Source organism: Lagenorhynchus albirostris, chromosome 10 (genome assembly GCF_949774975.1).
Source record: "Lagenorhynchus albirostris chromosome 10, mLagAlb1.1, whole genome shotgun sequence".
NCBI classification, from domain to species: Eukaryota; Metazoa; Chordata; class Mammalia; order Artiodactyla; family Delphinidae; genus Lagenorhynchus; species Lagenorhynchus albirostris.
This window is the reverse complement of record NC_083104.1, coordinates 52,045,011-52,058,599: the sequence shown is the minus strand read 5'-3', so window position 1 is coordinate 52,058,599 and position 13,589 is coordinate 52,045,011. Positions and strand designations below refer to the sequence as shown.

At 42.8% G+C, this 13,589-nt stretch overlaps 1 protein-coding gene and 1 non-coding gene across 3 annotated transcripts in view; one reads left to right on the top strand and one right to left on the bottom strand.

The window, feature by feature from the left end:
• CMTM6 (CKLF like MARVEL transmembrane domain containing 6) overlaps nt 1–495 on the bottom strand; it is a 52,147-nt gene extending 51,652 nt beyond the window's left edge. For both annotated transcript variants that reach the window (XM_060162462.1, XM_060162464.1), the window contains exon 1: nt 273–495. In XM_060162462.1, the coding sequence (XP_060018445.1) occupies nt 273–410 (138 nt within the window). In that variant the 5' untranslated portion in view covers nt 411–495. The remainder of the gene's footprint in view (nt 1–272) is intronic.
• Nucleotides 496–13,516: 13,021 nt separating this feature from the next.
• TRNAE-UUC (transfer RNA glutamic acid (anticodon UUC)) lies at nt 13,517–13,589 on the top strand. The gene has a single exon. It is a non-coding gene; the product is annotated as a tRNA-Glu (tRNA).

Below are 13,589 nucleotides of genomic sequence, written 5' to 3'. Positions count from 1 at the left end.
GGAGAGAAAGTCTACGCGGCTGACTTGGGTCTCTGACGCATTTCCTGCGCCCGCCAAACACGCTCGGTGGTCCTAGGTAGCCGTCGGGGACCCAGCGGGGGAGGCAGCCGGGATGAGGGGGCGCCGGCAGGAAGGGAGAGCCCCGAGGGGAACGGACCCTCCCCAGGCGGAGAGGGAAGGAACTGGAGATGTGGAAACGGCCGCTTCTTAACTGCCAGCTGAGAGCCGCTCGACTGTCTCCTCTCGCCCGGGAGCCCCGGCCGCGGACTCACCAGCTGAAGGAGTTTGATGATTAGCCGGGTCCCCTTGAGCCGGCGCAGGTTGAAGTAGGCGACGAGGCCGCTCCGGGCGCCTCTGGCGGGCCCCGGGTGCGCCTCGGTCGTGGATCTGTAGACCGCTCCGTTCTCCATCGCCCACGGTCCGGGAACGCAAGGCCGCAACTGGCGTCTCAGACTTCGCCGACTCCGCTACCAGGCCCTTCACTTCCTGGGCCTCCGCCCCACTTCCGGCCGACTCCGCCCCTGCCCCGCCTCCTCCAGAGCCCCGCCTCCTCCAGAGCCCCGCCCCCTGCCGCGAGGCCTTACCTCTTTTCTAACTTGTAAAGATCTGCGGAGAGACCCAAGGAAAGGGAACAGCAGGTGCAAATGTCCTGAGGATCCAATGAGCTCGGGTCCTTATGAAACGGCTGGTGTGGCTAGGTTAAATAAGGGAGAAAGAGAGGCGGTGAAGTTGGAGATGTAGGCAGAGGCCAGATAATGTAGGGGCCTTGCAGAGCAAAGGAAAAAATTGGATTTCATTTTAAGTGCTATGGGTTTTCTTGAAGGACTTTCAGGATTTCTCCCTCCTGCTTCTCTCTGAATTCCTTCTAGGCTTAACTATCAAAATTGTTTCATTTACTTGTCTCTTTTTTGTTCACCAGCTGCTACAGCCCTATATGTTAATTTTGTGTGAACTTAAAGATACTCATCAAGGAAGGTAATTATATTTTAGCAACCGAAGTTGATCAAGTTACATGCTAGGCACACATATTTTCTCCACAACAATATAATGTAGGTACTGTAATTACTTTCATTTTACAGATGAGAAAACTGAGGCTGGAACCCAGTCCTCCCAGGTACAAAAGCCCCTCCATGTCCCCCAGTTCTTGTTTTTAATAAAAGGCTTTAGTCTTCCTAGGCCTTCCCTGAGTTCCCAAGAGCAGATTCAAGCAATTACTAATTATGGAAGTGAGGAATGCAGAAACAAAAGAAAAGCAGTCAAGAAATGATAGCTCAGGGATTAAACAGAGTCCTAGTTCTTCCTCAGGGGATATATACACATAATCTGACCACAGATCTTTGAGTTGTTCTGCAGGAACTAAGACCCCCATGCTGGTGGAGGATAGTGACTACATGCTGACCACAAGCACATAGACCCCAGACTGGTTGGAACCAGAAGGTTGGTGATTAATATTCCTGAAACAGAGCTTCCCTGGTGGCGCAGTGGTTGAGAGTCCACCTGCCGATGCAGGGGACACGGGTTCGTGCTCCGGTCCAGGAAGATCCCACATGCCGCAGAGCAGCTGGGCCCATGAGCCTGCGCGTCCGGAGCCTGTGCTCCGTAGCGGGAGAGGCCACAACAGTGAGAGGCCCGTATACCACAAAAAAAAATATATTCCTGAAACACCACCCTGTTACCTCAACACCAACCAATCAGAAGAAAGTCATGCCCTCTGCAACTCTCACCCCAAATGTTGCCTTTAAGACCCTCCCCTGAAAACCATCAAGGAGCTCGGGTCTTTTGAGCATGAGCTGTCCATTCTCCTTGCTGGGCCCTCCGATAAATGCAGTACTTTCCTTTACTACAACCCAGTGTCAGTAAACTGGCTTTGCTGCATGCTGGGCAAGAGGACCCAAGTTCGGTTCAGAAACAAGACCAAGAGGCTGAGTATCACATCCGAGGTCGAACACCCAGGGACAAGTAGAATGTAGGCCTAGGCAGTATGACTCATGGCCTTGCTGCTAACCACTAAGCCAGCAACCTCAGCCTGTAACCCATCTCTCCATTAGGGCCTTGAAACAGTGTTAAAGGGAGGGGTTACTGCTGCCCTCTGCTTCCACATTTATCTTCTGTTCTCCACAGCCCCAAACCTCCCTTTCTTCTCCCAGTAACAAAACAAAAGCTCCCATTCAAATGAAGAGAGACAAACAGAAACTACTCTGCTGCAGGGGATGAGGGTGGCAGGCGGGGAGATAATCTACAGTCAGCCCAAACTATCCTTCTGTCTTTGATTAAACACATTCTTAACCTCTTGCTGAGGTCAAGCAGCCACCAATCCTGGCCAATAAAGCCACTGTGCTTTCACAAGGGCTACAAGAATTCATTGCCTTGTTATTCTTCAAGTCAGCATCATCCCAAATTAGATACTACCTGTGTCTGAAATTTACTTTGAAATTCATGAAAAAAAAAAAAAGATGAGTTGATGAATAGAGAGATGGATGAAAGGAGAGATTTGTGATAAAGCAACTGTGATAACATGTTAATGGTGTAGTACATAGGTGTCCACTGCACAATTATTTCAACTTCTGTGTTTGGATATTTTCAAAATAAAGTATTAAGGGAAAGTTACAAAGAAGGACACTTAGAGAGAGGAGAAAAAATGGACGACTCTCAACGCTCTTGGTTTGTTTACGGTGCACTTGGGAAAGTCTAAAAAGATTCTCTGCTTCTCTTTGAACTTAGAAGAGGATAGAATGTAGCCTGTGATTCGCAAACTTCAGGGTGCCGAAGAATCATCTGCGAAGTTAAAAATAAAGCTCCTTGGGGCTTCCCTAGTGGCACAGTGGTTGAGAGTCCGCCTGCCGATGCAGGGGACACGGGTTCATGCCCCGGTCCGGGAAGATCCCACATGCCGCGGAGCGGCTGGGCCCGTGAGCCATGGCCGCTGAGCCTGTGTGTCCGGAGCCTGTGCTCCACAACAGGAGAGGCCACAACAGTGAGAGGCCCGCGTACCACAAAAAAAATAAAAAATAAAATAAAATAAAGCTCCTTGGAGATCCAGCCCCAAAGTGTCTGGATTTGGGTGGGTCTTGGGAATATAATTTTGTAAGAAGCTCTCCAGATACTACCGGTGAGAAATCCATCCAAATGTGGAGGAACACTGTTTCATAACACGATGGGAATGAAAGCTATTAGGTAGGAGACAGCAGATGTGCCATAACCTCCTTTGCTCTGATTGATTTGGGGGTGCCTAGCATTTGGACACTAATACCCTGCCAGTTTAAAAAAATGTGCATTGCTTGTTGTTTCTTAATAAATTAAAAGACCAACTGAAGATTTTAGGTCTTCATGAACAAACACTTGTACAGTTGGCCCTCTGTATCCATGGGTTCTGCATCTGCAGACTCAACCAACCACAGATAGAAAATACTTTTTTAAAATTCCATAAAGTTCCATAAAGCAAAACTTGAATTTGCTGTATGTCAGCAACTACTTACATAGCATTTACATTGTATTAGGTATTATAAATTATCTAGAAATGATTTAAAATGTATGGGAGGATGTGCATATGTTATATACAAATACATGTTTTTATATAAAGGACTAGAGCATCTGAGGATCTTGGTATCCAGGGAGGGTCCTGGAACCAGTCCCCCCGCCGGACACCATAGGATGACTGTACTAGGGAGTCTTTTGGATGTGGAAACGGCAGCCACATAGAAAACTTTCGCTTCATTAATGAATAAAGAACACTGGATAGTTAAATGCTGGGACTTGCTGCATTGAAATGAGAAATCTTATTTATAGAGAAAAGATACACTAAATAGAAGAAAGGAAGATTCATTTACGTTTTGGAGAGTATTCAGTTTTCTCCTTTAATATAGTTAATATTTTTTAAATGAAGGAAAGAAAACATTCACAAAAAGAGATAGTTTGGGAAAATATAATTTGAGGAGATTTTCAACATTAAAAAAATAATTTGGTGCTACCTTTTCAGTTGAAATTTTAAGTTTCCAGCAGCTCCTACTGAAAAAACTTCATGGCTCTCTTATCTATGTTAGCACAGTTAGGCAGTAATGTGGATACAAATTTGGACCACAGACACTGTCCTACAAAGAGGCCACAGAAGGCTTCCCTGGTGGCGCAGTGGTTGAGAGTCTGCCTGCCAATGCAGGGGACACGGGTTCATGCCCCGGTCCGGGAAGATCCACATGCCGCGGAGCGGCTGGGCCCGTGAGCCATGGCCGCTGAGCCTACGCGTCCGGAGCCTGTGCTCCGCAACGGGAGAGGCCACACAGTGAGAGGCCCGCGAATCGCAAAAAAAAAACAACAAAGAGGCCACAGAAACAAGAAACATACATAACAGACCAGGTCACAAAACAAAGTGTATGTGCCATAAAAGAGATACAAAGTAAATGTTTTGGGAACTCAGAGTAGAGGGAAATGACTTTCAGCTAAAAGGATCTGCGTGGTAGAGCTTCAAGCTGGGGGTTAAAGAATACTAAGCTTTGGACATGCAGAAAGATGACAGAGGGCACTGCAGGCAGAGGGGCAACGGGATGGAAAGCAAAGAGACTGCACATAGAACAGAGGTTGGAAGGACAAAGGGTTGTCAAGGAGGATAAACTGAGGGTCAGATTTTGGAGGGCTTTAGAAATCAGGCTGAGGAACTAGGGCTTTCCTTTACTGTTGAACAATGAGGAACCACCGAAGTAGGGAAGTGAAATGACCAGAGCTCTTGCTTGAGGATATTTTTCTAGCAGCCTTGTGTAGACTGGGCTGGTTACAAACAGCCAGGTAGGGGCTGTTGTAGAAGTTCTGGAAGTAGGAAGGAGAGGCTCAAATTCAGACAGTCGTCATGGAAAGAGAGCAGAAGGGGTGGCTTGAAAAGACCCTGTGGGAGGGAAAACCAGAGCGATTTGGCGATTGATGTGTTTGAAGAAAAAGGGAGGAATTGGAACAGGTGCTAAAATTTCAAGCCATATAACAAAGATTGACAGAGACAAGGAACATGGGAGGAATTAACTCTTGTCAGGATCAAAGTATAAACTTCAAAAAGTGAAAAACATGACGGTCCTCCAAGTATGTCAGCATGCTTCAAAGAATTATTTAACTTACTAGCAATCAAAAGAATGCAAAATGGTTCAGAGAATTATATGAAAGATCGTGGTATGTGTGTATATGTCTGTGAGTGTGTCTATGTATGAAAAAAAGCTGGAATAAGATTACTAGGTTAGATCCGAAACTGGCTAATGTTTAGCCATTAGCTAAATGGCTAATTTGTAATAATCACAAATTATTGCCTTTGTGATTAACTCTAGCAGAGAAATCATTTTCACTTCTATCAGAAAAGAGTGAAGTAAGTCAGACAAAGACAAACATCATATCATTTATAGGTAGAATCTAAAAATGGACACAAATGAACTAATTTATAAAACAGAAACAGACTCACAGACAGAAAACAAACTTATGGTTGCCAAAGGCAAAAGGTGGGGGGGAGGGATAAATTAGGAGATTGGGATTAACATAGACACACTAATATATATAAAATAATCAACAGGGATAACTGGATACTGGATAACACAGGGAACTCTACTCAACGCTCTGTAATAACCTATATGGGAAAAGAATCCGAAAAATAATAGATATATGTCTATGTATAACTGAATCAAGTCGCTGAGACTTGAGACTTACACAACACTGTAAATCAACAATACCCCAATATAAAATAAAAATTAAATTTAAATTAAAAAGAAAAAAAAGAAACACCTACTATATTCCCCTCAGGCCTTGGTGACCCAAGCTGGTGTCCCATCCCTGGAGCCTGAGTAGGCTTGGGTCTCAAGGCTGGACTACCCTGGGATTCAGGGAGTTAGAAAGGATGTACCATCAAATAAGCCTCCCTTGGCCCTCTAGTGCCTGGTCCCCTCTGGGTGGGACCACAATCTCCAGATTCAGGCGGGCCCTCTTACAGCTAAACCAAGCCCAGTGCACGCAAAGAAGGGTGGACCCTCTGGGCTGGAAGAGTTTTGAAAACTCACCTGGTCTCCACGTCTCCTGGTGGTGGGGTTCTCACCTCCAGCCTCCTTCCTTAGAATCGCCCCACCTCCAGACGAAAGCACCCTCAGTGTAGCGGTTTTCTAGGGGTTGGGGTTTGTCTGGGGAAAGGTGAAAAGTAAAGGGTAAGAAGTAATGAGACACAAGTCCTTGGGCCTTTGTTCTGGCACATTCCACTCCAACTGACAACCCAGGAACACCACTTTCGCTAAGGCTCTGGTTGCCTGAGTAACCAGACCTGGGCATGAAGAAATCCTGCCACCTTGTGGCTATTTCCCACAACAACAACTTTAAAACCTCGACTTACGGGCACTTCCATCTTCACGAGGCCTGCGGGGCTGTATATGACACCTGCCCTCAAGAAATGTCCTGGGGTAGGTCATCAAAAAACAATTCAAGGGACATCCCTTGTGGTCCAGTGGCTAAGACTCCAAGCTCCCAATGCAGGGGACCTGAGTTCGGGCCCCGGTCAGTGAACTAGACCCTACATGCCACAACTAAGAGTTCGCATGCCGTAACTAAAAGATTCTGCATCCTGAAACTAAAAAAAAAATCTCACATACTGCAACTAAAGATCCCGCACCGGCAACAAAGATCCCACGTGCCGCAACTAAGACCCGGCACAGCCAAATAAATAAATAAATATTTTTAAAAAAAGAAAAAAATTTCAAAACCGGGCACTTTCAAGAGGTAAATTTTACTCACACTGTTTAAAAAGAGAAAACCACACAAAAAGATGCTCAACATCGCTAATTAGAGAAACGCAAATCAAAAATACAACGAGGTATCACCTCGCACCAGTCAGAATGGCCAACCATCAAAAAGCCTACAAACGATAAGTGCAGGAGAGGGCGTGGAGAAAAGGGAACCCTCCTATACCGTTTGGTGGGAATGTAAATTGGTAATGGCCACTATGGAGAACCCTATGGAGGTTCCTTAAAAAACTGAAAATAGAGCTACCACATAATCCAGCAATCCCACTCCTGGGCATATATCAGGATAAACCATAATTCGAAAAGACACACGCACCCCAATGTTCACTGCAGCACTAGTTACAATAGCCAAGACATGGAAGCAACCACAATGTCCATCAACAGATGAATGGATAAAGAAGATGTGGTACATATACACAATGGAATATTACTCAGCCATAAAAAGGAATTAAATAATGCCATTTGCAGCAACACAGATGGACCTAGAGATTATCATACTAAGGGAAGTAAGTCAGACAGAGAAAGACAAATATAATGGTATCACTTATAGGTGGAATCTAAAAACTGATACAAATGAACTAATTTACAAAACAGAAAGAGACTCACAGACTTAGAAAACAAACTTATGGTTGCCAAAGGAGAAAGGTAGGGGTGGAGAGATAAATTAGCAATTGGGATTAACATAGACACACTAATATATATAAAATAGATCAGGGGTCCCCAAGCCCCGGGCCACGGACCCGTGCTGGTCCCGGCCTGTTAGGAACTGGGTCGCACAGCAGGAGGTGAGTGGTGGGCAAAAGAGTGAAGCTTCATCTGCCGCTCCCCATCACTCACATTACCACCTGAACCATACCCCCGCGCCCGCCCCGTGGGTCACTGGCGGCAGGGGGGAGGTCAGTGGAAAAATTGTCTTCCATGAACCTGGTCCCTGGTGCCAAAAAGGTTGGGGACCACTGAAATAGGTAATCAACAAGGGCTTACTGGATAGCACAGGGAACTCAACACTGTAATAACCTATATGGGGAAAAGAATCTGAAAAAAATTGATATACGTCTCACTGATCAAGTTGCTGTATACCTGAAACTAACACAATGTAAATCAACTATACTTCAATGTTTAAAATTAAAATAAATAAAGACAAAAAATTATTTGTAGCTTATATATCTTCTATAATTAACACCTAACGTTATAGACTCTGGGCCCAATTCAATAATAAATAGTAAGTAAAATTATCTTTCCCTAGACCACTGATGACCCTTCAGAGGGTGTGGGGGACAATGCTGTAGTTTAGGGGTTTGTAAACTTTTTTCTGTAAAGGGCCAGATGGTAAATGTCTTAGGCCATGAGGGCAATGCAGTCTCTGTCGTAAGTACTCAATTCTGTTGTTGTAGAGTGAAAGCAGCCATAAATGATACATAAATAAATGCTATATTGCAACCATATCCCCATAAAACTTTATAAAAACAGGCAGTGGGCCGGATTGGCCCACAAGCCACAGTCTGACAATCCCACTCTAGTTCAGTAGTTCTTACCTCAGATTCTCAGCAGAATCACCAGGAATGCCTGTTGAATCACAGATTTCTAGGGCTCCACCCCGACAGTTTCTGACTCAGGAGATCTTGAGTGGAACTTGGGAGTTTGTATTTATATCAAGTTCCAACGTGCTGCTGCTGCTGCTAGTCCAGGGCCACCTTTTGAAAAGCACTGCTCTAGTCTGATATATGGCATCGAAAGGGCACTTGGTAATCCTTCGGCCTTATTTTCAGGTTTCGGATCTTTTGTCTAAACAAAGCCAAGGTGAAGAACTCAGACTAGGACACACCAAGGTTTCCGTGCCAGAAGTAAGTTCAAGTGGAGTTCTTAGTACCTAGTTTCAAATATGGATCTGGAGGAGATAAAACATTTGGGAAACTCATCAAACTGACAGAACTGTACAAATGTTCAAGGAAAGGGAGTTCCCTGGTGGCCTAATGGTTAGATTCCGGGCTCTCATTGCCATGGCCTAGGTTCAATCCCTGGTCAGGGAACTGAGATCCCCCAAGCTGCAAGGCCAGGAAAAAAAAAAAAAAGAAAAAAAAATTCAAGGGAAGAACATACAGAGAGAAGAAGGATTTAGGCTAGGACTTTGGCAGGAGTGCGAGAGAAGGTGAACAGGAGTCACAGAAATAAAGGCATGTTTAGAGAGCAGGAGAACACAGAAGTAGTGTCACAGAGGCAAAGAAAAAGGTCTCAAGTTTTCCTCGTCAACGTTTCCAAACACTTCAGTGTTTGGTGCTGTGTTGTGCCAAGTAAGCAAAGAAAAGTTTGGATCAGAAATCTCCTAGGGATGATAGTTTATCAACATGATTAGAGGATAAGCAAGTAACTTCGTCAATCTCCACATTTTATGTATACCAGCAGAGGGCTGCGATGGCAAAGGAATGCTAGTGGTGCCTTTCGTTCTAGGCTTTCTGCACTCCTGTGTGCGGAGTTAATTCCTCAGAGGTATTTGGGGGAAAAGACTCTAGATAACTTAGCCTCCTTCCTTAATATCAGTTGGGTATTTTAGTTCAGGACAGTCTGATTGCTTGGGTGGGAGATGTGATGGAGCAAGGTGGAATCTTTTGACTGCTTTGGGAAAAGAGGGTGGGGTCCAGTTTGGGATTTAGATTACAGGGTGTCTCTGTCATTAGAAGGCCACTCTTAACACAGGGTGCCTCACACTGAGCGTCATTAAAGATTCCAGAAAACAATCTGTTTTCCCTTCATCATCGATTAAGTATTAGTGTTTGAAAATGTGAAGCATAAACAAAAGTTCCATAAGTAAAAACATACAAAAAGGTACACTGAGGTGTTCAGTCTATCTGTTCTGTCTCATTTTGCTCAATCACCCTCTGCAGGTAACATTTTGTTTGCTTCTGGTTATCTCCCCTGTGTTTCTTTAGTGGAAAGAGACATACACTGTCCTGAAGTTCCTGCATGTCAGTTCATAGAAATCAGCTTCGTTTTTTGGTTTTGTTTTTTTTTGAATAATTACATTGAGTGGCCATACCTCAGTGTATTCACCCAATTTCCTATGAATAGGCATTTAGCTTGTTTCCAATATTTTGCAATTACAAATAATGTCACAATGAATAACTGTGTGAATATTATTTTTGTACTGTCAGATATGTATCTTTGGGGTAAATTCCTAGGTAGGTGAGTATTAAGTTTGTGTAATTGTGTTAAATACTGTGAATTGCCCTTGCGAGAGGTTACACTGTTTTGCACTCCCAGGAATAGTGAACACAGCTGTTTCTCCAACATCTCCACATCTCCTACAAAGTGTAGAATCAAGCTTTGAATTTTCTTCGTTCAGATGGGGAGAAATAGTATTTTGGTGTAATTTTAATTTGCACTTCTCCCTGAGGAAAACTGAACATACTTACATATGTTCAAGGGCTATTTTTATGTTTTACTTGTCTGTTCATGTTTTTTGCCTATTTATATTCTATAAGGATTTTAGTTCCCCCACCTCTATTTTAAGAGTTCTTCAAATATTAGGTATATCAGCTCTTTATCTGTGATACAACTACTATCTCTCAAACTTTTTGCTTGTCTTTTGGCTCTGCTTATGGTGCTTTTTGCCATCATGCTTTTTTTTCCCCCAATTATTTTTAGGTAGGTGAATATAAAATTTTTCTTTCATTGCATGTGCACTGAGTTAAAGTTAGAAAGCCTTTCCCCACTCAGACACAAAACAATTTTATGTCTTCGTTTAGTAATTCTATGGTTTCATATTTTATATTTAGGTCTGATACATTTGGAGTTGATTCCTGTGACTGATGTCAGGTATGGATCTAATTTTATCTTTACAAATAGCTATCAGTTGGTATAATCCCATTTTATACATATATGTATAAATATATACATACATGTATAAATATATATATGTGTGTATATATATAACTTTTCTTATAGAAACAAGCATACAAGGCAGTAGGTGTTTCAGAAGTGGTCTAATTACACTAATATATTTAGAGCAGATAGCTAAACATACTTGAATAATCATGGGACTAGTATTTAAGGAATTTATGTAAATTAAAACTCCTTCCCGGTGGCTATGAAAATTTTATCTGTGCAACGATTCAGTTTAGAAAGGACCCCACAGCCTCAATTTCATTTACCACGTTTGTAACTCTACACCTAAGCAGGTTGTCCTTGACACCACACAGACGATGGAACTAAGGCTACGGAACAATAAATGACTTACAGAGTCAAGGGATTAATAAATGGAGTAATCCAGCTCTTCTGCCTCTTTCCACGGTCTTCCATAGCATCCTGGCACCGCAGTTCTTGCATATGAAGTTAAAGAGCAGCAAAAGCTTTGGGAGTACAGCAAAAGATGTGGCCATCCCCAGCAATTCCACTCCTGGGTGCATACCCGAAAAAAATAAAAACACTAATTCGGAAAGATACACGCACCCAAATGTTCATAGCAGCATTATTTACAATTGCCAGATATGGAAGCAACCTAAGAATCCATCAACAGATGAATGGATAAAGAAGATGTGGTACATATATACAATGGACTACTACTCAGCCATTAAAAAGAACGAAATTTTGACCTTTGCAGCAATGTGGATGGACTTGGAGGGCATTATGCTAAGTGAAATAAGTCAGACAGAGAAAGACAAATACTAGGGGATTAACCAGGGGGAATTCAAGGAGAGTGGACCAGGGCAGCACACAGACACAGGGAGACAGGAACACAAGGTGCAGGTGGCTGCTCCAGGCTCAGATATGATATCATTTATATGTGGAATCTAAAAAATACAACAAACTAGTGAATATAACCAAAAATGAGGCAGACTCATAAATATAGAGAACTAATGGTTACAGGGGTTGGGGAGTGGGAGGCACAAACTTCTGGGTGTAAGATAAGCTCAAAAATACACTGTACAGCATGGGGAATAGAGCCAATATTTCGCAATCACTGTTAATGGAAAGTAACCTTTAAAAATTGTATAAAATTTGGTTATCACCTTTTTTTTTTTTTTTTTTTTGCGGTACGCGGGCCTCTCACTATTGTGGCCTCTCCCATTGCAGAGCACAGGCTCCGGACGTGCAGGCTCAGTGGCCATGGCTCACGGGCCCAGCCGCTCCGCGTCATGTGGGATCTTCCTGGACCGGGGCACGAACCCATGTCCCCTGCATCGGCAGGCGGACTCTCAACCACTGCGCCACCAGGGAAGCCCTCACCTGTCATTTTAATAGTATTTCCCATCTGAGTAGAACTTGAAAAGACCAGAGTGCACATGCACAAAACACAGAATAATAGGAGACTAACCCAGGTAACTATTGGCAAAGTTGTAGCATTAAAGACAGAACACACTTTAATAGAAAATGTTTAGAAGAGTCACATCCTACAGGACGTCAACCAAAATTTCTGAACCAAAGCCTTGTTTTAAATTCTAAGGCAACACAGGACAAAATCAAATGACTGATTTTGGCTACTGGGTTATAATGGCAGTTCTGAGTGTGCTCAGAGGACCCCTAGAGGTCTTGAGAACTTTTCTGGGATTCCATAAATTCAAAACTATTCTCATACAACTACTAAGAGGTCATCTGCCTTTTTCACTGTGTGAACATTTGTTTGCACCACAGGTGGAGTAAAACTGCTAGCACTCTAGCACAAGGCAAGGCAGTGGCACCAAACTGAACTTGTAGTCAGCGTATTCTTCACCACTCTACCACTCTGTGGGAAAATATAAAGCCAAGTTCACTTAAGAATTCCCTTGATGAAGTAAAAATTAATTTCACTAAGTTGCAACCATTTAGTACCAGTTCTTCTAAAATTCTGTGTGAGGAAATGGAAGGACACGTGTACCACTTCTGCTGCTTACAGAAGTGTTTTTGTGCTATTGAGTGGTAAGCTGAACTGGCCACTTCTTCCACCAGGCTTACTTGAAAGAACTACTTGCAGCCCAACTGGTTTTTCAGATGTATTTGGCAGACATTTTCTCAGAAATAAGCGAAGTGAGCCTGTCAGTACTAGGAATAAAACTGACAGTATCTGTTACACTGATAAAAGTTGAACTTTCAAAAAATCAGAATCTTGGAAAATTTGTATCCATCACTCAGCCTGACAGTTTCCCACCACTTAATCTTTTCTAATGAGATCTGACAATAACTAAAAATATGTGATTTGGGGAGACATTTTATAATGGGACATGTCAATATTTGGAAGAACCCTGTAGTTCAGTGAACTGATATTTTCTAAACCCAGTGAATAATGTTACAAAATCACATGGGGTAAAAATCCACTCAAAGGGCAAGAAAGACCAATGGATTCCACACTGCAATTAACCTTTAAAAAACTAACACTTGTCAAGCTTTCGTATCAGAAAAGGAAATTCACAATTATCTGGAAAAGCTATTAAAATACTCCTACTTTTTCCACCTATGTATTTGTGAGGCTGGATTTTCTTCCTGGAATTCAAATAGCACATCAGATCAGACGGAGTACAACAGATGACAGAACCCAGTTGTCTTCCATTAAGCCAGGCATCAGAGCTTGTAAAAATGTAAAACAACAGTACCCTTCTACATACTTTTAGTTTTGTAAAGTTGTTTTCTATAAAAAGTTACTTTAACATGTAATGGAATTACTATTGTTATTTATAAATGAATATTTTAAAATTTTCAGCTTTTATTTATTATATGGCAAATACAGATAAGTGACCACATTAACAATAATTCCTTGGGGTTCTTAATAAGTACAAATATAAAGGAGTCTTGGGAATTCCCTGGTGGTCCAGTGGTTAGGACTCAGCACTTTCACTGCTGAGGTCCCAGGTTCAATCCCTGGTTGGGGAA